The sequence below is a fragment of the Marmota marmota genome, unplaced genomic scaffold (assembly GCF_001458135.2).
Source record: "Marmota marmota marmota unplaced genomic scaffold, marMar, whole genome shotgun sequence".
NCBI classification, from domain to species: Eukaryota; Metazoa; Chordata; class Mammalia; order Rodentia; family Sciuridae; genus Marmota; species Marmota marmota.
The window spans coordinates 10,192,282-10,218,015 of NW_026000093.1; the positions used below are offsets into that span (position 1 = coordinate 10,192,282).

Consider the following 25,734-nt stretch of genomic DNA (forward strand, 5'->3'; position numbering starts at 1 on the left):
CGTAAAAGAATTAGCGGGGAGAGGACCCTGTGTACTTCCCACAGTTTGCTTCATAAAAGTGAAACCAGAAGCCCAGACCATTCTCAGCACAGACCTCCTCATCCTCACATTCTGTCTTCAGGATCAGCAACTCATATTCCTCTTATAACCATCTATCTTCTCTTCATCCCAGAGACACCCTCTGGAAGGGGCTGATGTGAATGAAAAGTGTTTGCTTGCTCTAATTTAATCCCGTCAAAAACCCTAAAGAGGGAAGTACAGTTGTCTCTTGTTATCCACAGGGATTTGGTTCCCGGATGCCTCCAGGATACCAAAATCCATGATGTTCAAGTCCCTTGTATAAAATGGTCTAGTATTTGCATAAACATACGCACATCCTTCTGTATCCTGTAAATCATCTCCAGAGTAATTGTAATACATAATGTGAATACTGTGTAAATCGTTGTTATTCTGCATTGTTCAGGGAATACTGACAAGGAAACAAATTTGCTCATTTTAGCACAGGTCCTAACTGCATGGCCCAGGAACAAGAGGCTTAGAGGGGCCAAGGAGGTGTAAAGTGGAGGAGGCCACATCAGGGATCACACCTCTGCATTCGACAGGTTTCAGAAAGAGAATCCTGGCATATAGCAAATTCATATTTTATTTTGGAAAATTTTTGAAAAAAAAATTTTCAAATATTTTCCATCCACACTTGATTGAATCTTCAGATTTGGGATGACAGACGAGGAAAGCTAAGTAGTACTTTTAGTCTTCCCATTTTTCAGATGGGGAGTCTGAGGCACAGAAAGATGAGGCAACTTGCCCGAGGCTACTCATCCATTACTGGGTAGAGCCAGGATTCCAATCTATGGGCAGAGCCACACTGGGAGACACTCAGAGCCCAGTGGCTACCTCCCTCCTGTGAACAGCTTTGGCCCTTGCCTTCTATAGTCACACTTGCTGTCCTCTCTTCCTGTCCCCACACTAGGTGGGCATTTAAAAATGTGACCCTGTCTCTAATATCTAATATCACTAATACTTAACATTTAGTGCCTTCCATTAAAATTCAAGCCTCCTCCCCTCTCTCCCCACAGCCATTTTCTCCCTCTTGTTCTCTAGAACTTGCATTGGCCATGGGGTCTTTTAAGTTTGTTTTGACTATACCATGAACTTAATTAAGGGCTGCCTTGATGACTGATGCCCTTGCCTTCTGCCTTTGTTAGAGTTTGTACCCTCCGCACCACCCCTTCATCTTCAAGTCCTTTACAATAATCCCATCACATTTATCATCTTCACTATTCAATTAATATTTACCAGGTGTATTTTCCAAAATTGTGACTTTTCTAATTCTTTTACGTACCATACACATAGTTGTTCAGTTAATAAGTTCTGATTGGTCAATTGATCACAGCCTGTATTCAGTAAGTAGTCTTACATTTTGAGTACATTTCTCTTATATCAATGAACTCAAAAGTTTACACTGTCGTGGAAACCAATCTGACTTCTGTTCTTAAATGCGAAAAGCTAAGGATGTAGATATGGAGAGTGAGCCCTAGTCATATTGGAATCTCATGCCTAAAGTTGTAAAGATAGACGTTACTGGCCAAATGATATTTGTTATACTCTATGCGTGTACAAATATGTAACAACATATCCCACCATATGTACGACTATAATGCACCAATAAAAATATGCGAAAAGTCAAAAAGACAAAAATCATTGGGGAAAAGAAACTTGGGAGAGCCAAAGTACCAAATGTAACCAGAGATACTCTGACCAAAAAGACAATATGTATACATAGACATGGGTAGACAGATATCTGTTCCAGAGGCCATTTTCATATGCATTTTAAAACTTTTGTGGTCTAACGTGGGAAACTAAAGGAATTTGTTATTCTAGAATCTTATTAACTTCAAAGGTAAATTGTTTTTTTTTTCTGTGCACCCCCAAAACCTTCCAGCTCACCAGATTTCAAGGCATTTGTTTTTGTAGATAAGGAAATCAAGATAGTTAGGTGACTTAGAGTTGAATTAGTCAGGCTTGCTCTTTAAAGCAGTCTCACCCTTTGCTCTGCCATAACACACAGGAGAAATGACCCATTTTCACATACTTAGAAACCTCCGTGGGTGTGCTCATTTCCCACGGTCCTTGCTCTAACTTCACTGGCTTTCTTTCCTACTTAAAACTTAGAAACTAATTTTCTTTTCACTTACCAAAAGCACTATATAAAGGAGAAGTAACAAAACAGCAGACCAGTTTTGGCCCACAGTGTTTTTCAGTACTGAATTTTAAAACCAGGAGAGTTTATTCAGCACTCTGGATTTGCTTCCGAGCAACAGTGAGCCACGTTCCCATGACAGCCCTTAGCTGGGGTCCCCTTTACTCATGCCAGGCGCTCAAGTTCCCATCATCTGCCTGACCTTACGGGCATCAAGGATTACAGGCACTGCCTGGATTATAGGATCATCGGCTTTAACATTTTTCAAATAATGTGCATGGAGGATCATTTTCTATCCCTGAACACCTCCAGGGTTGCAAATGTCCCCCAGTGTTTCACATCAGCTGAGGGTCCTGGTCTCTACCAACCTGCCTCTGTAAGCATTGAGCAAATCGGAAATTAGAAGAATTCAAGCCACTTCAGTTTTAAAAACTTCAGATGGCTCTTTTGGTAAATAGAATCCTAGCTCTCGTAAGAGACAAGAAGACTCTGCCCATTCCCTCTGTGCTTGAGGCATTTCAGTTCTAATAGGGTGCTTGCCAGTCTGGGCATGGGCTTCCTCTCCGTTCCCCTTGCTACTCCAAGGCAACAGTGTCTCTTGGGATCTGGTAAAACGTGCAGAATTTAGGATTTCACCCAAATCCACTGAATCAGACTTTGCATTCTCAGATCCCTGGGCCAGGCATGTTGAAGTTTAAGAAGTACCACTGGAGGGAGTAGTGAGAGATACCATTTCTCCTCCTCATCCTGTGCCTCTGTCCCAGGCTAGCCTTTGGTGGCAGAAACTCTCCCGCCAAGACCAGGACTCATGTGACACCCTCCAGCGCCACCATCATCCCCAGGCCAGATCGCCCTGATCCAGCAGGCCATTTTGTGTCTTTGCTTCACCAAGATTCTTCCCCCAATCTTTTTTATCCTTCAGTGACATTTCCAAATGGATATTATTCATTGAGGTAGAATGTAGCCAGCGTGGTTTGTGAGTAGAAGTTTCTCCCTCCCTGGGGCTTGTGTTCTGTCTCTTGCACCAGAAGAAGGAATCAAACAGTGCTGCACAGGGGACTGGTTCAGTGGTAGAGTATGTGTTTGGCATGCACAAGACCTGGGGTTCTGTCTTGAGCACCATGGGAAGCAGGAGTATATAGTTACTTTTGTTTATGGAATTTTATGAGCCCAGATCTAATTTTCTTTCCCTGAAACAACATGAAGCCCCTCTGACCCAGCAGTTGACTCAACTGCTCCCATCAGTACCGAGCCACATGGGGGTGGGTGGGTGGGGGAGTACTGTGTAAGACAATCAGTGGTCATGTACTGCATATGCTAAGGCGTTAATCACGGAGTTGATAAATACCCATTTGTGTACCCACTGGGTCATCCACATTTGACTGGCCTTCTCTAATATACCTGATCTACACCAGGTCCTTTCTTTCTATAGAGTCTGTACTGCAAAACTCAAGAATAATTTTTCCAGGCTTATACATCTCTGTCCTGCCAACATTGTTCTCCCATTAAGAGTAAAAGAACAGAAGCTAAGGATTAGGCAGATGTTAAGAGAAAGAGCAACTTAAGACCTTTATTCTATTGAAGTAGATTTGGTTTGATGGCATTTAGAGTAGAAAACTTTATGTAATGGTTATTATTATGTGATAGCACCAAAAGTTTCTACAGATTTTTCTTTTGTACTTGAACCTTCCAATAAGATGTTTTTCCATTGCAGTGTTAAAAATTATTAAGGAAATTGGCAGTGGCAGAGGAAGAAAAGAGAGGAGTGGGGACAAAAAGGAAATGAAGTGTGAAGTGGTTACAAATAATTGCTATTTCAAACATAACCCTTTCACACTGGTTTTATGTCTAGTAATTGCTTCCTAAGCTTGGTGGCTGTGGAAGGACATGGAGGGAGCCATCCCAGGGGTATCAGTCTCATGAATAAAGAAAGTAATGTGAGAGAGAGACAAGGGGGTTTGGAAGGAATGCTTCTAGTAGACAGACTGGTATTCCTCAGCCTTGTGAGTTGAGAGTAATGATTTTTATTTAATGTTGCAAGGGGGTACTGAAACCCACCTTAACAGTTAGACAGGCATGCAAGACAGCCAGGCCCGTCGATGATTGGGGCCTGTGGTCCTAATAGGATGGAATTAGAAAAGATGATGGTAAGAAAAGAACAGTCTGGCAAGAGCTTCAGTGCCCATGGATGTTACTTTATAGCCACAAATCAATCATTATTCAAAGAGAGTTTCTACAAGAATAGCAAAGGCAGGAACCATAGAAAAGCCCAGTCATTCACCAGTATTCCAATGTGCCATTTTGAAATTAGAAATAACTCCCATATCTCAGTTGCTTAAGGCCATGTGATTTTAGAATTTGAAAGATTGTAATAATTTCATCCAACCAAAACATGCCTCAAGAGAAGGGACATAAGCTCTGTCTCCCACCACCCGCTAAACCACATTGGCATATGCTAAAAGTTGACTTGGTCCTTGGCACAAAGCTGATGGGTCCCCATCTCTGGCCCTGCTTTACTCTGCCCCTAAAGCTTTTGGCACTGTCCCCTCTGAAGGCATTTTGGAAGCTCCAAAGGTAATCAGTGGTTACAGTATTATAGGGGCAGAAAACACACTGATCCCTATCCTGCCCATCATAAGGGTCATGGTTGACAACACCCCCATACAAAAGACAGGTTAACAAGAGAAAAACCTAACAAACTATTTGACCATAATTTTATGTGACTCTGGAGACTTCAAATTGAAAAAGCAAGGACTCAGGGTGAACTGTTGTATTTTATGCTTAGGTTAGATGAAGTGAAGCACGGACAGCCACACAGAAACATGATTGGACAAAAAGGGTATGATGTAATAGTAACAGGCTAGGTAGGCCCAGCAAGGCCTGTCTGTTCAGATATTTCCTGGCCTCTCTATGTAGCATTTCCCATCTGGAATTAGGGTCTTAAGACCTATCATCAAGCAGGTAGCTCAAATAATTTCGTTATGACTACTGTTATTCAGGCAGAGTTATAGTAAGATTTTGAGATTTTATGGTTGCTTGAGGAAAACGGGGTTCTGGGGTTCTGGTCTCTATAACCTGCCTTGGAAAGAATTCTAATTTTTAATGACTTGGAGAAGGATGAGGAGTGAGAAACAATACAGAAGGTCAGAGAGACTGTTACTTCTGAGGCCTTCATTAGGGTATCTTCTTCTGAGTCCCAACATGACATGCTGCCAAGCAGATGCATGGCCTGTGCTGCAGACAACCCTCTCCCAAGTGTCCTGGGTGTGATCTGCAGGGTTGCCCCCCAGCCCAGGCTTTGCTGCCTGCCTCTAGTCCCCTGGGCTCAGAGGTAGGCGATTAAGGTTGTGTTTTCATCCCCAGGAGGACCCCAGAGTCACTTCCAGTGCAGTAGACTCAGGATGAGACCCAGAAACTCTATAAAGGAATTTGGGTCCCTCTGGCAGTTTTATCCAAAATATACATTCAAGGAAACAATCTCATTTAATCTTCATGGAAGGTGGTGTTTTTTAAAATTAAATTGAGGTATCAAAATAGAACTGCACAATTAAAGGAAATCATTATGTAGGAATTGCCTTGGGGTTTCTCAAATATTGCATAGGAAAATATTTTTATTAGAACAAATCCCTTTGCAGATTACTAAAATTGTCTCCAATAAAACATGATGGATTCTATTTACAGATGAAGAGTTTCAGAAGATTATGGAGCTCCTGTCTTCATGTTCTTACTGAAAGGCAATTTTAGAGCAATATCACCTTATGTATTTTTTAAATCTAGTTCTTTGACATGTTAGTTGAATAGACTACTTTCTTAATATTCCTAATTATAACCAAAGATGCTGATAAGGTCATTAACTAGTTGCTTTGGGATGCCTGGTGATTGGCAAATGGTCTATGCCTACGGCAAGAGGAAATGAGAATTGTCCCAGGGGTAAATGTTACATTGTATTGTATATGTGAAATAGAAAGCTCATAAAGTTGTATCAGCAGTATTAAAAAGTCTCAAATTGTAGTGAGTTTTTTTGTCCTGGCTTGATTTTGATTTTTGGTTTTGGTAATCAAGTTTTTCAAAAAGCCATGTATAAGCCCTATGAATGCTTAAAGTATTGTACAAATTTTCTATAACTTAAACTAAATTATTTAGGAATGACTGGCATTTTAAGATTTCAAGTATTCTAGGGGATTTGGGAATACATGTGCCACAAAGAAATTTTTGACTTCTGCTCATTTAAGTGTGAGAAATTATGGAGCATTAATAGTCATTCTCAAAGTTTTTAATACCAGAAATTAAGCTTGGGTTTGACAAGATGATTTTTTTTATTTTTATTTTTTCCATTTTTTTTGAGTTCAGGAAAATGTTTGTCAAATGTATTGATTGCCCAAGTAAGGTAACTGACACAGGTTGCCTTTTTCTTCAACTTTTTTTTTTTTTTTTGTATTTCTTGTCAATTCCATTTCTCGCCCATCTTTTCAGTTTCTGAAGAGTTAAAGAAGTGATTGTCTCAAGTGTTACAGATTAGTCACAAGTTTTGCTTCATTGCAAAAGAGATATATTATAAACCACCCATATTGCAACCTGAAGCAGATAAGGAATTCTGAGGAAGCCAAAAGCATTTATTGAGCCGGGGAACAGAACCGGGCTTGGCTGAACCCTCCCCTTCTCCATTCACTAGTATTTCCTGGGTTTTGCTCTAAGTCATGCCAACCGGGCGTGTTCAGGAGGCGGTCCTCACCAATGGGGAGGCAGCTAGAAGAGTTCGCGCGTGGGAAACCTCAGCCCCTTTTTCTTTCTTGTAAACCCCCAGCATCTGGCCGCCGTGCGCGTCGGCGCAGACTCGGATGCTGTCCATTTCATCCTCCCGGTGCGGTTAACCGGGAATTGCCTCCGGGAGCCGGCTGATGGGGGACCCTCAGGCTGGCGGGCCGGCGCGGGGCGGAGGCGCTGCGGGGTTCCTCTGTTGCTAGAGCCGTGATGTCACCCGCCCCTCCTAACCCGCGGTTGGTTGTTTTGTGTTTCAGCTCTGCCTGCAGTTGAGCACAAAGACCTGGAGGAGACTCCCACAGCCTTCAGGGAGAATAAAGGAGGCAGCGACTCCGATTAAAAGGAACTTGTGGCTTGTGGCCTTTTTTTGTTGTGCAGGGGCCTCCTGGAAGGGGAGAAAAAGTGCATTAAAGCCACATTGGCGGTTAATGAGCTGTGAGATGAGGCGCTGCTGTTGCTGCTGCTGCTGACACTGATTCCAGGATCCCTCTGCTGCCCTTTGTGCTTCATGTACATGTGTCTATTCAGGCCGGCCGGAGGCGCCCAGAAGAGAATCCACCACGGCTGCCGGGGAAAGACCGCCCACCATGCCCACGGAGACGCTACAGACAGGTAGCATGGTGAAGCCGGTCAGTCCCGCCGGCACCTTCACGTCGGCGGTGCCCCTGCGCATCCTGAACAAAGGGCCAGACTACTTCCGCAGGCAGGCCGAACCCAACCCCAAGAGGCTGAGCGCCGTGGAGAGGTTGGAAGCCGACAAGGCCAAGTACGTCAAGAGCCAGGAGGTGATCAATGCCAAGCAGGAGCCCGTGAAGCCGGCCGTGCTGGCCAAGCCCCCCGTGGGCCCGGCAGCCAAGCGCGCGCTGGGCAGCCCCACTCTCAAGGTGTTCGGCCACCACGCCAAAACCGAGAGCGGGGTGCAGCGCGAGAACCTCAAGCTTGAGATCCTGAAGAACATCATCAACAGCTCCGAGGGCTCCAGCTCGGGCTCGGGACACAAGCACAGCTCCCGAAACTGGCCGCCACACCGGTCTGATGCCACCACCGACCTGCACCGCCACTCCTTCGCCGAGTCCCTGAAGGTCTACCCCACGCCAGGCCGCGGCAGCCCACAGGAAAGCAGTTCGCACGTGAGCAGGAGACTGCTGGAACAGTCGGCCGAGTCCTTCCTCCATGTCTCGCACAGCTCCTCGGACATCCGCAAGGTGACCAGCGTGAAGCCCCTCAAAGCAATCCCCTGCAGTAGCTCTGCCCCTCCTCTGCCTCCCAAGCCCAAGGTCGCCGCCATGAAGTCACCGGAAGCAGATCCCGTGGAACCAGCTTGTGGCGTCAGCCGAAGACCCTCCCTCCAGCGGTCTAAGTCAGACTTGAGTGACAGGTATTTCCGAGTGGATGCAGACGTGGAGAGGTTCTTCAACTACTGTGGACTGGACCCCGAAGAGCTGGAAAACCTCGGCATGGAAAACTTTGCAAGGGCTAATTCTGACATCATCTCCCTCAACTTCCGCAGCGCAAGCATGATCAGCTCAGACTGTGAACAGTCTCAGGACAGTAACAGTGACCTTAGAAATGATGACAGTGCCAATGACCGGGTGCCCTATGGCATTTCTGCCATCGAAAGAAACGCTAGGATCATCAAGTGGTTATATAGCATCAAACAAGCTAGAGAGTCGCAGAAGGTGTCCCACGTGTAAGAGACACTGTGCGTGGAAAGGAGGGAGGGGCGGGTCTGTCTGTGCATACGCAGTTGTGAAGGTCGTGAGGTCTCCTTGAAGTGTTGTGAGCTTCTCCACTCTTTGTGTTGCTTGTTGTGCAATGTTTTCAAGTTGCATGCCTGTCAACATGGCGACTGGCCTGGCTTCCTCCTCACCATCGCTGCAGAGCCTGCCTGGACACCCATCTGCCAAAAGTTTCAGGCCAGAATCTACTTAGGGCTTTGCTCTTTAGCAAAACTGTTTACACACACACACACAAAAAAAAAAAAAAAAAAAAAAATGGTATACGATTTCTTCAATATTTATGTGATTCTTGTGTTTTTATATCCCGCGCTATTGTGTCTTAATTAAAAGTTTTATCAACTGGCTTTTAAGTTGAGAGCAGAATGTTTTTGAAATAAAAAGCCACTTTGCCTACATGTGAGACCATAACAGTGAGCAAATCAATGAGTTTTGCTACCAAACAGATAGTGACTGACTGAAAATAGAACCAGGCTGGGTTTTCTGTGGAATACAGTGGTAAGCCTGATGTTAGTCGTTTACATGTTGAAACTTCACTTGCCACTTAGTGGAGCGGTCAGTAGGTCATCAGTGCTACTTTGTGATTCCGAGTCAGTGTGTCCATGTTAATGGTTCTGTGTAATACTGACCCCAAGGAAGACAATCAGATATGACCAAGGATGGTTAAATCTAGGAGTTTGGAGATTTGGGGGTTTTGTTGATGTTGTTTAGATTGGAATACTTCAGAAATGTCTAGTATTGATCTTTCAACAGATATGACCACCCTAAAGCTGAATGCCTTTATTAAAAAATTGTTTTATGTTCTGGGCTTTTGTTGTTGTTTTGGTTTTGGTTAAGAACTACTAATTCCATGCTGTTTCTCTTCCTCCCTTTGTTGCTGTTTTACTTGGGGGAGAGGAGAGGAACTTGTGTAGGTTGAGCTATCTGAAGACATGAACAAAAAACGGAAATACCAGCCATATCAGTATAGAGCCTCCCATTCAAAAGTGAATGCATTTGATGACTGAACCATATCTGAGCAATGTGATTCTGTTGTCTTGCAATATGTTATTCTCCCAGGCTGTGGATCTTTGTTACAGTTCTAGGAAACTGTCGAAACCCAATACTCTGTAACTTTTCCACCCTATGGTCTCTAGTGCTGCCTCACCTTGTCCCCTTTTCCCCTAATAACCTGTCCTCCAGGTGGTTTAGTTAGCTGTCACCAGCTAACGGTTTGGTGTGGTAGCAGAGAGGTAACCTTGCGGTGGTCTGTCATTGCTCTGGTCATGCTCAGAAGTTCTCAGCTGCAGCACCCTAGACTTCATCAGCTAATGGGAAACTTTCTGGTGTAAATGCTGTAAGACTTTGTACATACTTCACTTGTTATGAAATCTTTAAGAAAAAGAAAAAAAAAGTTCCACTAATAAATAGCTCTCTGGTGCAGGCACTAATGGTGGTTGGTCATTTCTTTGTTCTTTCTTTTTCTCCCTCTATGAATGACTGGGCCAGGAGGGCATTTTGGATACATAGTCTTAAAGAAACGTTCCATTAAATTGTTTTCACCATATCTCAACTATTCTGAACAGCAGCACCCTTCATTGTAGCTGTAGCAGCATGTTTTTGCAAAAAAAAAAAAAAAAATTAGTTACATCAAGATCCCTGAATTATGCTGCTGCCTCTTTCCTTAATTCACACTTCTTTTATTTTTATCTTTTCTTTAAACATCAGGATTTTCACATCTTCCACAAGACTCTTCAGTTGTAAATATTCATGAGTTCTTACTGTGGAGGCATACCTTTAAAATGGCTAGCCCTGTTTTTGTTTGTACCAGCCCAACATCCACTATGCAGGTTCATACATTTCTCTACTCATTCCTCTTTTAATATGTCACTTCTTGAGTGACTCCCTTTTCGGGCATCATGGTTGCCACTAGACTTCCATGACCAATAACACAGTCTCTCCCTTGAGGAATTTCAATCCTCACGTTTAGCACTCCTTTTAGTGGGTGTGCCTTATCTCTTATTATTTGAACTTCAAATTTTCAATCAGTATTTATTGGATCAAAGAATTTGAAGATAAACCTTTCTTCCAAGGTTTCACACAACATGCAAATATAAAAGAAAGCAAAATTTAAAATGTAATTTTCAGAAACAAATGGTAAGTATTTCCAATGAGTGTTGATTAAAAAAAAAAAAGCAATTTTGGTTTCTTGACTCATTGTACTGGTTTTGAATTCTCTCTGATTGTCTTTCCAGAAGAAACATTAAAATGTTTCTAAAGAATCCAGCTATGAATGTTGGTGATACAGTGCACTCAAGGTTATAGAATAAAAATAAGTTTTCTTAAAAGAAAATTCTAACAATAAAAGTTTCCTTCCCTCACCATTTATGTAGAAATGTGGCCTTTTAAAAAACACTTGGCTTAGCATTTGCATATCTATCTCCTTTTAGAGCTACTGAAATACTAAAAATAGATGTTATTTTCCTAAGGAAACCATTTTGGGGGAGATGAGCACTTCTTACCTAATTTAATATCACTGCTTATGCTATTTTAATCCAGGATTGTATTTGAATCTTACTGTCTTTCAATAACAATGTGTGATCTGTATTCAGACAGGTCTATAAATCTTCCCACTATAATTCAGTCTAATCCTCTGTGGCCTTATTTGTACAATAGACAACTGTTAGGCTTTTAGTTCCTAAGAAAGATGAGAGCTCATTATTTTCTTTTTGTTTTTAAAGTTTCTATAAGGGACCGTTTCAAATGCTTAATATTAAATTCTAAGAATGAGACATTTCCTAATTGTGAAGTGCTTATTCTAGTTCATGAAAGTATTATGTGTTCATGCACACATGTGTATAAGATTGTAGTATTGGTATAAATATAGTTTCATCATATAGTCCACATTTTTTCCTATACAATGCAGCATTAAATGTGATTGCACTAAATGGCTCTGGATGCTAACTGCTGCTTTCTGAATTCTGCCAAATCCTAACACCGTCTTTCCATATCTATCCCCTCTGCCATTGCCTTAATTCAGGCTTTCACCATCTCTTATTTGGTCTGCTGTTGCTAGAACTTTCTAAGTGGAAGCCCCCCTTACTACCCTCCCAACCAGTCTCTTCCTCATCCCATCTCATGCCACAGATAACAAAATGAATTCTGGTCACATCACTCCTCTGTAAAAAAAATAAAAATAAAAAAAAATAAATCCTCTGGCTTGAATAAGTTGCTGATACGATAAATCCTTAACTTCTCAACAGAACAGAGAATGAATCACCCAGCCAAGCCCTAAGGCTCTGACCAAAGGGAAGTGTCCCAATAAGAACATATTACCATTGCATTTATGATCTATGATATTTTTTTTTTAAATCACCCCAAAAGTCAGAAACTTAAAACCATAATCATTGGTGATCCCAGTATGCAAAGATCAGGAACCCTGGCGTGGCTTAGCCAAGTGTCTCATGAGGCAGAGACCAGAGGCAGTGGGGCCTGCATCATGTTTTGTGGGCTGAAGGACATTCCCTCAAAGGTGGTTCACATGATGTTAACAAGACTCCTCCATTCCTCACAATATGTACCTCTCCCTAGGTGTTGCCTGGGAGTCCCTTTTAACATCTGGTTCTCCCAGAGAGAAAAGCCAAGGAGAAAGCCACAGTGCCTTTTACAATCCAGCGTCCTGAGTCACATACCTCTGTCACATTCAGCTCATTCGAGTGGTTCACCAAATACAGCCCACACAGGGAAGGGAGCGAAGCCCCATATTTTAGAGAGAAGTATCAAAGAACTGGTGAACATACTTTGAAACCTCTACTGCTGTTGAGGTTTAGTAGCTCATCATTCTATGAGAAATGCTTTCTCCTCCTTCCTTGACCTCAAAGACACTTGCTCTTTCAAGACCACACAGCAATCATTCAGTCAAAATTTTTGGAGCTTCTATGTTGTCTTATCCTGTTAGCTTGTAATTTTTGTCACGGTCATGCCAACCTAAATGATGCCTTTGTATGAAATTTTAAAATGCATATCTTCCTCATAATATTTTATTCCCTGCAAGGGAAAAAAAAATCCTATTGTAATAAACATAAATCCCCTGACTGATGTGAACCACAGTCCTGGAATTGGACAGCATGCAACAAGCAGCCCAGAGTATACAACAAATGCTTACATGTTTAATAAGTGTTTACTGATTTTATATATATATATATATTTTTGGTTTGGTGGTTGTTTACTTTGGGTTCAGTATCCCTTATCCAAAAATGCTTAGGACCAGAAATATTTCAAATTTGGGTGTTTTTTTTTTTCTTTCAGATTTTGGAACATTTGCAAAGACTTTACTGGTTGAACATCCCTAATCAAAAACTATGACATCTGTAATATTCCATAGTCTGAAACTTTTGGAGCTTCATGTTGGTTTCAGATTTGGTAGCATTTCAGATTTTTTAATTAGAATGCTCAGCCTGAATGACATTTATGCCCTGAACTAAACTATAAATCTTACCACAAAGATCCCTAAGTAGTAGGGCTGTCCCCATTTTATAAGTAAAGACACTAAGAAACTCAGTTCCATGGAGATTAAGCCCCTTAACCAGGATCTCAGAGGAAGTAAGTGTTGAAATGAGACTTGAACTCAATCTCTGTGATTCTAGCTCTGCCCTTCCCACAACCCTGTTCAAGATCAGGGGAGACAGAGTTTGTTCTTAAAAACACAAGGGTCCTTAAATTCATCTTGATAATTTTATCTGCCACCAGGGTACGTAAGCATGTCTCAAACAGTCAAAATTTCAGCAACTTCATCCTTACCTAGATGGTAGCCCATAAATTTAGAAAAAGATTTCAACTGCTCCATTATGAGTAACATACAACCCACCAAGTTCAAAGGAACAAGGCTGTTGGAATGGCATTCTTCCTGTTTTGAGTCTGCCATATTTTAAAGTGGCATCCTGTCTTTTTGGATCAAGGACACTTTGAAGTGTAAGCAATAGAGATAAATGTCTGGCCACAATTCAACCATCAGGAAACATATTTTGACTATTTGATGAATCAGTATCACTCTGTTCTGTCCCATCCTTGAGGGTGTACTTAGTGTTCTGACCAGCAGATACATCAGGGAAGGATTAAAGAGGTTAAGGGTGCTCCAGTTAAAACAGAGTAGATTGTTACTCAGAAAAGAAGACTGATCTCACTGCCATTTTGAAAATGTCACACCTGACTCATGTACTGAGTGGCCCGTAAAATTACTGGGAGGTCTGCCTATTTCTGCAGTGGTCTGAAGACACTGCACCATGAAGTGGCAGCAGTTGTGTGCCTTTGCACATGTCACCTACACAAAGCTTTCTCTCCTGTGTTCAGGTCATTCCCTGCTTGCTTTGGCAAAAACCCAGTAGAAGGAAAAGCCAGACCAAGATGGGTCTCAGAAACCCCTTCCTCTTAATATCTGAAACCCATCTGCCTCAAAGTTGGCCTCTGTTCCCTCATTCATGAAATTGGGAGAGCCTTCTTTGTAAGTGTTCTCTTTGCCTGGGGGTTTTGTGATGGCACAAACTAGTTTAGGAGCATTAGGATATCATGGGAAGAACATGAAAATTCTGGGTTTTTATTGTTGTGGCAAGTTGGGGGCAGATGAGGTCTGAGGCCACTTAATGGCATTTCATGCACTAGCCTCTAGGGAGTTAGTTGGGGAAGGAAATGTAGTCTCCAAAAGGATATTTCTTGAATGAAAAGGAGCCCCAGAAAGTTGAGTCTCATTAACTTTTCAGGTTGACAGAAGCTGACAGAATGGAACGTGGCCAGGACCACATCAGGCATAGACCTTTGAGGATAAAAAAATGATACAGTCTTTTACTAGATGAGCTTCCATTCAGCCCACATTCCTGAAAACAACTGCCACTAAGTCTTGGACGTTATGTGAAGCCCTTTGTCATAGTATCTCATTTTATTCTCACAAGAATTTGAGAAGTGCATTGCAGTCCATCTTACTGATGAGGAAGAGGGATCGAGCTACTTGCCAAACCACACATCCAATAAGAAGAAAAGGTGTAACACAAACACAAGTTTAATAAAACATCCTAACACTCATTCTATATTTAGAAAAATGAATTTTCATTATCTAGCATGGCTCTTTGCAGTAAGTTTGCATTGCAGATGTCTCTCGGAAGTGTAAAACACTATGGCACATACTAATTTGTAATCCTTCCACAGAATGAGTCACTTAAAACTATTCATCCCGTATGACCAAGGCAAAACCCAAGTTTCTGGGTCCTTCTGGAAAGGACATTAGTAATCCACTGACCCTCTCCAGCTCATTGTACAGGATAAAACAAAACCAGAGAAGTGAGGTGATATGATTCCCCCCTCCAGGGTGTAGAGCAGGGGGACCAACAGTTGCAGCTGGAACAGAGGACATTCTGCTGCTCTGACCTCATGAAGGAGCTAGGATCAGGGAACAATGGAACTACACAAGGCTAAAACTTCCATCATGCAGAAATAGAAGCAACTTGGTCCACATACACTGTATGACAGATGGTCATCTACTTACAGTGGTTGAAAACCCTTACCATAGTGTGAAAGTAATAAGCATCCAGTAGAAATCCTTTTTTGAACTTTGAATTTGCTCCTTCTCCCAGACTAGCAACATGCTATAGGTTACTATCTGCAGGTGCTGGGCAATGGCAGCCAGCTGTAGCTCCCACTAAGCAACACAATCACTAAAGGAAGCAATGGATGCTCTACACCATGCTGCCTGGTTGAGCTAGGATGCTTGGTAGATTAGTGTATTCAATGAACTTTTGAACTTAACATTTTTTTTCAACCTATGATGGGCTTATCAGAACATAACACCATCATAAGTCATAGGGCGTCTGCATATCTATGCAATGTTCCTTGTCTAAAAAATGAATCAGATTCTTAAACTTTGATTCAGAGTTTGCTTTTTTGCTGTTAAGACACATTAACTATTTTTATTTAATCCCAGCAGATATGAAATATTTGATAAAGATGAAGAAATCTCTCCAAGGAAGTTTGGGCAATTTTTGGAAACCATGACCACTAGTTTCGTGATCTTTTCATAACTCCACTTTCCATAGGTGCCCAGTGATCTTCAAGAACCTTAGTAACCATTTTCAAGGACTGATTCCCCTGCCTGGGAGACCCTGTGGCATCTACTCCCTACGCCCTTCATTCTCTCTATTCTCGCTGTGCTGCTAGAATGTTGCCCTATAAAATATAAGAACCTCCAGATTCTTCTAGTCCTACTCCCCAGAGTCCAGGATCCTGATGCTCATCCCTAATAGACCATTTCCCCCTTGATATTCATTCATCCTGTTACTGACATCATCCTATATGTCACTTAAGTTGTCATCTCATTGGGCTCTTCCTGCCACTAGAGAAAGCAGATTCCTTGTGTTAATCTCCAACCTCTGCTTACCTCCCTCTCTACAGTCTGGAGTTATATTATTAATTAACTTATCCTCTATCTTGGTCATCTTCAACCTCTTTGCCTAGCTCAGTACCTGACATGGGGCTGATGAGCACATGTATCTTTGGTATGAATGAATGAATGAATGAATCCAAACCAAACTCCTCACTAACTCCCACCTCACAGCTACAGAACCTCCAACAACTCCTCCTTCCTCCTCTCCTGTCTCTGTCGCATGGCAACTGGCCTTGGCTTTTGATTGCCTACTTGGAAAATGAGCAAAACAGTGTGGTTAAGGTAATGGGAGTTCAGAATGTGGACCTCTCTGTACAAACAGATTTTACCAGCAAGTATTTCTCACTCCTTGCGCAACTCCTTTAAAAAGAGGGGAAGTCCCGTTTGTTGTGTACCTTAGCCCAAAGCAGAGGGAAACTGCTGGGAATGAGAGGGAGCACAAAAACTACTGCTGAGATCTTGATTTGAATCCCTTATATTGGTCCAAAGACCAATGAGTAGCAGACCCCTTTTCTTTGCCAAAATGTAAAAACATGTCCTTTATATGAAAACGCATCCTCCAGATAGCACAACTGAATGCTAACCATTGAAACCCTCCTGGCAGGCTGTCATCAAGGCTGATCTGGTTCAGAAACTACTCCCCATTTTGCCCTTTCAGTATATGCACACTGACCTCTCAACCACGGGTTCACCCTTGTTCTTTGGAAATTCTTCTAACTGGGGGTAAAGCAAGCCATGCATGAATGCAATTGCTCCCTCAATGGAATAAAACTGCAGTGGTGGCTCATAATTGATAACATCTGGAAGTTCAATTAGAAGGAGGGAAAATGGGAGGGAGACCTCTCATTACACTAGCTCCTAAAATGCTTAGGTTAGCATGTTTCACCTTCTTATGGATAAATAAGCTTGAAATTTTCTGGGATTTCTAGGCATGCATAACCTTTTCCAGTTGTTCTCTCCTTTTCATGATAGATGAGCTATAGCAGTCAGGTGAGTTATTTGAGTGCATCACAAGCCCAGCCTGGCACACAGTGGCTTCAGATGTTTCAGTTTTATTGCTTTTCTCTTTTGAGTTCTAGCCTATCTTTAAGGACATGAGGTACTGACTGTTTTATTTTGGTGGAGAACAGTGAACCGCTCACTTAGTAACTTCATGGGCGTGTGGCTATTTCACTAGAGGCTATTCTTATTTTCTCCCAGTCAGTTGACAGCTGCCCATGGATTAGGAATGTGAGACCAGTGTCTGTGGCTGCAGAAAAATTGCTCCATTTGCTTTGGACAAAGGCTTGATGTATTTTATCCATGTTTCAAATTTCTCAGAGCATCTCAGTATTCAAGCATCTGATGTAAAACCGACCCACTCCCTGAAGACCCCTTCGCTCTGAGTTTATAGAGTTGCTTCCATCTGCTGAGAATTCTTTGGTGTAAAGAACCTATGAATTGAGATCTGCATGGCATTTTGGATTCCCAAATGTTCTCAACATTTAATTCACCACCTGATGCCTTTAAAATCCAGTTTAATAGTTGAAATGGATTTTTGTACTTTTTGCACTTAAATGGTTATAGGTATGCACATGTTGGGTTTATTAAGGAATTTATTCCAGACAAATGTGCTGAGGGTCACATTACGCTATGGTTGTTTCTAAATTAAAATCATTATAATTTTTTTCAGGGGTGGTGTTGGGGGTCTGTTTAGTGGATTTGACCAGCAGTAGTAAGGATGATTTCAAGTTGAAAAGAAAATACAAAGCTTCTTGTTTCTTGACCGTTTATTTGCTCTTAACCCTCTTTTGCTGACAATTGGATTGCTTTTTCACACATTCAGGTTGAGAGGAAAAGAAAGAAAACAATGCCAAGCAAGTGCCTTGCTTGGTGAGAAGATGAGACAGCTGTTGCTCCCATGTGGCTCTGCTTTGCTTTCCTCTTTCTGTCCACGTACACGTGCCCACTGGAAGGTCACCTCTCTGGAAACAGGCACTGTTTTTCCCAATGCTCTACCACAAAGCTAGTGCATTGCTTGGTGTATGCTGGGCACAGAGAGAACCCAGGATCACTCTGAGATTCCTCATCTTGGGATAGAAATCAGGAAGTGTCTATGGGGTGGCCTCCCATCAACTCTGTCCTGTCCCTTCACAGACACCCCAAGCCTGCCTGCACTTTCTTCTCCCCATTAGACTTCTCTATCTCATTTCCCTTTCACGGGTATCAGGCATGGCTTCGGGTCCTGAAAATACAACAGTGAGCCCACTAGAAATGCTGGGTCCTTGCAAGAAAAGAGATAAAGTAGGGTAAATAAGTCAGATGTGTGGAATGTCTGAGGATGACTTGTGCTTAGGAAAAAACAAGAATAAGACAGGGGAAAGAGATGGGAGGTGGCCTTACTCAGAACACCATTGAGTAAAGACTGAAGGAAGTGGGGGAGGAGCCCTGCAGAAGTATTTGGGGAAAGCCAGCCAGGCTCTGCACATGACATACGCCACAGGTATACCAGAAGGGCTGATCAAGTAGAGCCTGTTGCCTATTTAGCAATAAGAGTCTGAGGTCGGGGGAGACCCAATGTTTCATAAATCAAATGTGATCGAGGGGAAATCCAGGTTAAAAATGATTTTAAGCAGATTACCTGATATCATCACTGGAAATTTTAATCTCTGAGAGGTAATTTTAGTGCAAACCATTTCCTAACTATTTGAGTTGGAAACCATTTGAAGGGGAAATTTCAGGAACTCATTTCTCTAAATCATAGAAATCAACTGAGGGCCTGGGGAGTGGGTAACTAATTGGGCCCACAGCATAAAAAATATAGCAAAGAGATTTAAAGAGAACTGCTCTGTCATGTTTTCCTTACATATATTATCTGTTTAGTTAGGCTTACTATTAATTACCACTAGTTGCCCCTGTTAACTAATCTTCTCTTTATTCTTATTTAATTAATAGCATTTATATAGCAGAAAAGTTAACGATATGGGAGAATACATGATTTCAAAAAGACACAGTCTTCATCATGTTTATCCAAAAGTAATAATTTGTATTATATATAATGTACACATACTATGTGTGCATATATAATACACATGCAGTATATATATATATATATATATATATATATATATATACATATAGATCATTATATGTATATTATGTACATATGTGTGTGTATGTGTGTCCTGAGTGGATTCTGAAAAGTTTGTCCCCCTACTAAGCTTAGAGCTCAGTTTTGGTGGTAAGTTGGAGAAAGCAGTAGCCACCAGCTCCATCTGGAGAATAAACACAACTAAAACAAAACAGTGGATACCAGTAAACAGTCCCAGACTGGAGTCTCTCAGCTAGAGAAATCAGGAACCTCAACTGAAATCCACCAGAGAGCTGGGGAATTTCCTTAAGAACTACAAAGTCCAACCCAGCTAGTGCCATCAGCTTGCTGCTCTTGGGAAGTACAGAGTCTCCCCAACCTTTTCATGCCCTCCCCTCCTGCCAAAAGGCTGCAACAAAAGGCGTGAGACCCAACTTGATTTGAGGATTTGATTCCCAACTCCTCCTCATGTTGCCAGGGACCATCAGTAACTCATTTAAAGTCCCTGAGCTTCCCTTTGGTCACCTGTGAAATGGAACTGCCATTGCTTGCTTCTCAGCTATGGGGATTAATCCCTTGGGGAGGGTTAATCTGTATACACAGTGGGGCTTAGTATCTCCTTCCTCCTTGCTTTCAGGAGGGGCATTTCAAGAGGTCAGCAGAATGCATTGTCATCATATAAAGGACCTGAGCTTTAGAGAGCGACTAGCCCTGGGAACACTTCTTTTATTCGTTGAAGTAAGAATTACTACTGCAGGCATGTCCTGGGTTTTGTAGAGCATCAGAAGTTAGGCTAATAGGGGAGAGAGATGGCACCACTCCAGTGACATCCCACCACCTGGAGCTCCCTGCCTTTCTTCTATTCAGTTCCATCTCAAATCCTAGGAAACCCAAATCGAGCTACCTCCTGCCCAAGCCTTCCTGTCCCTGTGCACCCCCGACACAGTAACCCTCCTCCTGTGTTTGCTCTTGACCATTATTCGTTGTAGAGAACATTCCCAATAAATCAGACAGCCTGGTGACACGTCTTCCATTGTTTTTTAATTGTTGCCAAAATTCACTGTTTAAATATTACATTATTCTGTTTAACTTTTCCCTCTGAGAAGGCAGTGGGAAAACCCACCCATCTAAATATTCCTACTGTGGCTTCATCTGGGGAACCCCACTTTCCCAGCTGCCTCATCGTTAAAGTTAATGACAATTTACTTTTGCAACATTTTCAGTTTGGGTGTTTTTTTTTTAATTATAAAAATTCACTGTATTCTAAAAATTGTTTTGGTTCCAATGGGGTGTATAGGTGGGTAGGCTTGTGCAGTTAATTAAAGACTGAGATAGACAATCCATGCTCTGAATTGTGAATTTCTGTCCCTTTCATCCTGGATGCCCATAGTCAAATACCATTTAAAGCAATTAAGGTTTCCATTGTGTTTCACTTTTACAGGAACAAGAATATTAGTGAACTTAGAAAAGGGTAAGGTTAAGAGGGATGGGAACCAAGGAAAAGAGAAGTTCCTTTGAATTTTTGTACAATCAGCCCTCCTCTGTGTCCACGGGTTCCTCATCTGGGAATCCAACAAAACTTGGATTGAAAATACTTTTTTAAAAAAGTTGCATCTGTGTTGACATTTATTTCCTACCATTCTGGAAGCTGGGACATCCAAAAGCAGGGTGCTGATAGGTTGCTTCTGGTGAGCGCTTCCTTCCTAACTTGGAGATGACTGCCTTCTTGCTATGCCTGGATGTTGTCTCTTGCCACTTCCTCTTTTCATATGAACACTAATCCCCTCATCAGAGCCCCACCCTCAAGTCCTCATTTAAACCTTATCACTTTCTCAAGACTCCACGTTCAAATGCCATCCCACTGGTGATGAGGGATTTAAACAGAAGCATTTTGAGTGAATAAAAACACCTTTGTCCCACAGGCAGCTTCCTGGAAAACCGCCCAAGAGTGGAGACAGAGTGTCCTGAGTCATTTACATTATGTCTCCTACACCAGGCCTAGGGAGGTGAAGGAGCTGTGAGATCCACCAGTAACAAATGGGATTAAAGAATGCTCTACAGACTGAGGGTTGTGGGGGCTGTGGCTCAGCATAGAGCACTCCCCTAGCACCTACAAGGCCCTGGGTTCCATCCTCAGCACCACATAAAAATAAATAAAATAAAGGTATTGTGTCCAACTACAACTAAAGAATAAATATTAAAAAAATAAAAGAATGTTCTAGATCCTAGTGGAAAGTGAACACTTTGGAAGATTGTGAAGTGTTGAGACCAATAGGGTTTTAAGGTTTTCTGTGTGAATGTCTCTCTCCAGATGTGCATGTTTGCATGGGAGGGGTGTGTATGTGTGTGTTGTGTGTATGCACACTTCTATAAAAGTCTTGTTCTAGATTTTAGGGATTTGAAAGTGTGAACAGAGGCGACAGGAGCCTGCCATGTGTTTTTTATTTTTGCCACTTCTTATTCATCATAAAGTGTAATAGAAAAAGAAAATAGAAGATATAAAGGAGACAAAGGGAAGGACACTTTGATGTAAAATCCTTGTGCTGAAGTTCCTCGTACTTTCACTCCCAGAGACACTGTTCCTCCTAGACCTCTCACACTATAAGCCAGTCTTCCCCAAGGCTGTTTCTTTCAAATCTCTGGGAAACCTACAAATCTCCACTCACAATCTTAAAGTTACTGGAAATTCACTCACTTATAAAGATTGCCCTATGCACTGTTAATCATCCCAATAATAAATGTCCTTATAGAATAGACTGAGCAAAGGGAGATGCCAGACCTATAATTTAGGGTGATTTCCCAACATTATCAGATAACTGATCAGATAATGGAGAAGATATCGACCCCAGAATTGCCACGTCACCATAAACTTGTGACCACCAGACTGATGTCATCTCCACATACCTTTGCATGCCCAACCTTTCACAAAAGTTCCTTTAAAAAGAAGAGTCTGAGATCCTAAAAGAGAGCACTTGCATTTTCCTTCAAGGACATACTTATTTTCCTAAATAAATTTCTGTTTTGGTCTCCATCTGATACAATTTGAAATTCCTTTCTGTGACATTTGTCAAGGACCCCATCATCCTGAGTGAGGTTCTCCCCACCAGGACGTCCTTGAATCCTCTCAGGTGACAATGTGGTACATTTTAAGCACACTGATTCATTTCTATCTGCAGACCTTGTAGATAAAATTGATATTTCTGTACATAATACATGAGGTTGCCGGGCACAGTGGTGCGTGCCAGTAATCCCAGAGACTCAGGAAGCTGAGGCAGGAGGTTCACAAGTTTGAGGCCAGCCTCAGCAACTTAAATGAGACTCTCAGTAATTTAGTGAAATCTTGTCTCAAAATAAAAAATAAATAAAATGGTTGGTGTTGTAGCTCAGTGATAAAGCACCCCTGGGCTCAATCCCCAGTACCAAAACAAACAAACAAATGAAAACAACAACAACGAAAAACAAACAAACAAACAAAAAAACCCCACAAGATTGTATCCAAACCATGCAAGCAACCTACGGCAGCTGTAGATTTCCTCCGTGGACAGTGTCCTATATACCAAAGAGTTACATTCCTGCAAATACAATGAAACTTTTCTCCAAAGAGAACATTGTGTACTTCACAAGTTGCTTCTTTTAAATGACAATAGTTTTTCCATTTGATAAAGGAGAGTATATTCCTGACCATGCCCAGGTAACACAAGGTGGGACACCCCTGCTTCTTGCTACAGAACACAGGGGAAAGTCTCTTCTATAGGCAAGGTGACTAAGCAAGTGTGAACAGAGATATCTGCCCAGAAATTTTAGGAGCATTCATGGCAGAGAGGACAGGCTAAGGATACTTTCATAACTAACAGTCTAGCCAGTTCCAGTAACCATCCTAGCACAGATTTTTAATTTTGTTTTTGTCTTTTGATTGACAAGTGCTCAGGGTATGTGAGCCTCTGACAGCTATTCTTCTCTTTGAAAACAAATGCCTAAATGCTTTGTCAAGCAAAGATGTTGCTGATTGGGTCGGATGGCTCTGAGTGTGACAACATCCAGGGGTACCCAACAGAATGGATACAGCCAGCTACAGAGGATACCAGGCTCCTTGCCCGTGAGCTCTGTCTGCACAGCCAGTAAAAGGGAGGTACAAATAAGAAGCCTGCATACCAATGTCCTTTTCTCATCAAATATTTCTGTTCCATTTCTTATGAAGAAATCAGAAACTGCCTGTTGTCAACCACATTAATTTCAGATATTCCTCTACAACCTCAGAAATCATGCTGTGGACACTGTTGGCTTTGTCTCTATAGTACCCACCGCCCTCCTCTCCTGGAAACAACACCCCTAATTTCCTTGAGGTACTGAGGCTACCCCCACCACCACTTCCTCTCATGCTGTCCAGCTCTCTCTGGCTCCACCACTGGCTGAGGGTGGGCCTGTGACTCAGACAGGGACAATTATAGTGACCCTCTTCCGGGGCCATATGCCTGATCAGTCCATTCTGAGAGCAGCTGGGGAGAAGATTTATTCAAACAAGTGGTGGGAAGTGATCTGGAGCTCCCAGGGCTACCAGAGTGCAGTCATGCAGGATGAGGCCCACTGTCCACTCACGGTCATTTGTTCAACTTTCAGTTCTATAAGGAAAAAAAAAATCTTCCCCTACCTTTTTCATTAGTCAATTTGAATTGTTTTTCTGTCATTTTCAACAACAACAAAATATCCTACCTGAAGCCCTACCTGCAGTCAGAGTCTGTTAAAGACAATGGATAACTGGGCAGAACTAACCTATTTCTTAGATTCATGTCCTCCTTGGAACTTTGTTCAACAAAGATTTCATTGGTGGCTTCATCAGGGCTCAAGGAAACCTATCAACAGAAGTATTAAGAACCTTTTGGACAAAGACCACCCACTTAGCCACTCTCAGTCAAGGTCTCCCTCCACCACAAGGCTAATTGCCCTCCATAAACTATGTGCACTTTAAAACATAAGCTATTTTATTTTTACTATGCAAGTAAAGCATGGTAGTTACTTAAAAACTAGGGGGAAAACTGATGATAAAAATAAAACAATGTGTTTTCTCCTTAATTCTCTCTTGTATGCACAGGTGAAGAGGTTGCTCATTATTGTCCATCTGTCCATTGCACTACAGATTCACAATCAGGGCTCTGTCTCATTTATTATCATAATTGCAAGTCCTAGCACTGCACTTGCCTCATAATGGGCATAGAATCAGTAAAAAGATAGAATGAGTGAATTAATTAATTAATTAATTAATGCACCATGATGAAATACTTCCAAAGTCCCCTTGAAAATCATATTCCTAAGACATTCAGAGATTGTTGAGACTACTCTCAGGTAAAGACAAAAATCTACTGATTCCTATGTGCCTGCTCAGCTACACTATGTTGGGCACACCTCATGCTAGATATGAGAAGTTCACGTTCTGAACAGCAGCTGGCTTTGAGGTCTGACCTGCATTTTGCTCATGGCTCACAGATTTACTAGTCTCTGAGCTTCAGTAAATATTAGAAGCAATTACGTCATATACTAGGTTCTGTTCCCCAGAGATCTCCGACCTTGATTCTTTTACCCACCCAAGGAACCAAAGCTTGACTGAGTGGTGACTTCCATAGTCCTCATCCTGGGACCAAGAAGCATCCTGAGTGTGAACTTGAACTCAGTGAACTTGAGCCTTGTCCTGGTCTGGACCTCAAGAAGGACGCATTGCACTCTGGATGGAGCATCCTCCAATAAAGCAATCTGATCCATTTTGAAATCCGGTTTAGAAATTAGGTCCAACAAAAGGAGAATAATATGAGGGATCAAATCTTGGTTTTAGGTTAGAATAAGACACAATTATAGAGTGAATGATGCATTGATCATTCTCATGCAGTTTTTTCTGACTGTATCTTGGGAACCATCCTGAAAACAGAACTCCAGAATATTTTAAGAAATGACGCCTCTCTGTGAATGCATACATCATCCCCCACAGTAACTGCTCTGAGGGTAAGCTTCATTTAGATGGATGAACTTCAGCAAGCTTACTGAAAACTATATATCCTTATGGTGATATCATACAGCTGCAGTCATTTCAGAAATATCCTGTCATCTTGGTTTAGGAATATGTAAAGTCCTGTTTATAGCGGGTTGTTTCTCTCTTACTGTCTCATGGATTTATGGTCAACAAAACATCAGTAAAACATATCTAATGTGTTTGGGGTTTATCTTGCCCCTTGCCTAATCAGTTCCAAGTGACAGAGTACAAGGAACAATTTTCAAATATCTGCTTTTATGAGAAGTCTAACCATAATCATTAAAAATTAGGAACAAATATATTCTTCAAGTTTTATATTTGTCAGCTTTTGAAAGTTATCATTTGAACCTAAATTCAAATTCTGGCTCTTGAAATTATTTTTTTGAAACTAAAGCAGAGTTTGAACAATATGTTAGTTTTCTTTTGATATGGTATGAAATGACACCAAAAGCTAAGTTAATAAACACTACATTAAAAAATATATGATATGATACTATGTATACTAGTAGCATTCTATATTAGGCCATATTATATTATTCT

The 25,734-nt window shown here is 41.7% G+C and overlaps 1 protein-coding gene across 9 annotated transcripts in view; it reads left to right on the plus strand.

The window, feature by feature from the left end:
- Window positions 1-25,734, plus strand: part of Fam110b (family with sequence similarity 110 member B) — a 135,018-nt gene that overhangs the window by 99,855 nt on the left and 9,429 nt on the right. For 6 of the 9 annotated variants that reach the window (XM_048782929.1, XM_048782928.1, XM_015485809.2 and 3 more), the window contains one exon: window positions 7,219-10,123. The exons of 2 other annotated variants lie outside the window; for them this stretch is intronic. In XM_048782929.1, coding sequence (XP_048638886.1) covers window positions 7,549-8,655 — 1,107 coding nt within the window. In that variant the 5' untranslated portion in view covers window positions 7,219-7,548 and the 3' untranslated portion in view covers window positions 8,656-10,123. Of the gene's footprint in view, window positions 1-7,039; window positions 7,062-7,218; window positions 10,124-25,734 lie in introns of those variants that run through there. One more of the 9 variants, XM_048782933.1, reaches the window with a different exon arrangement.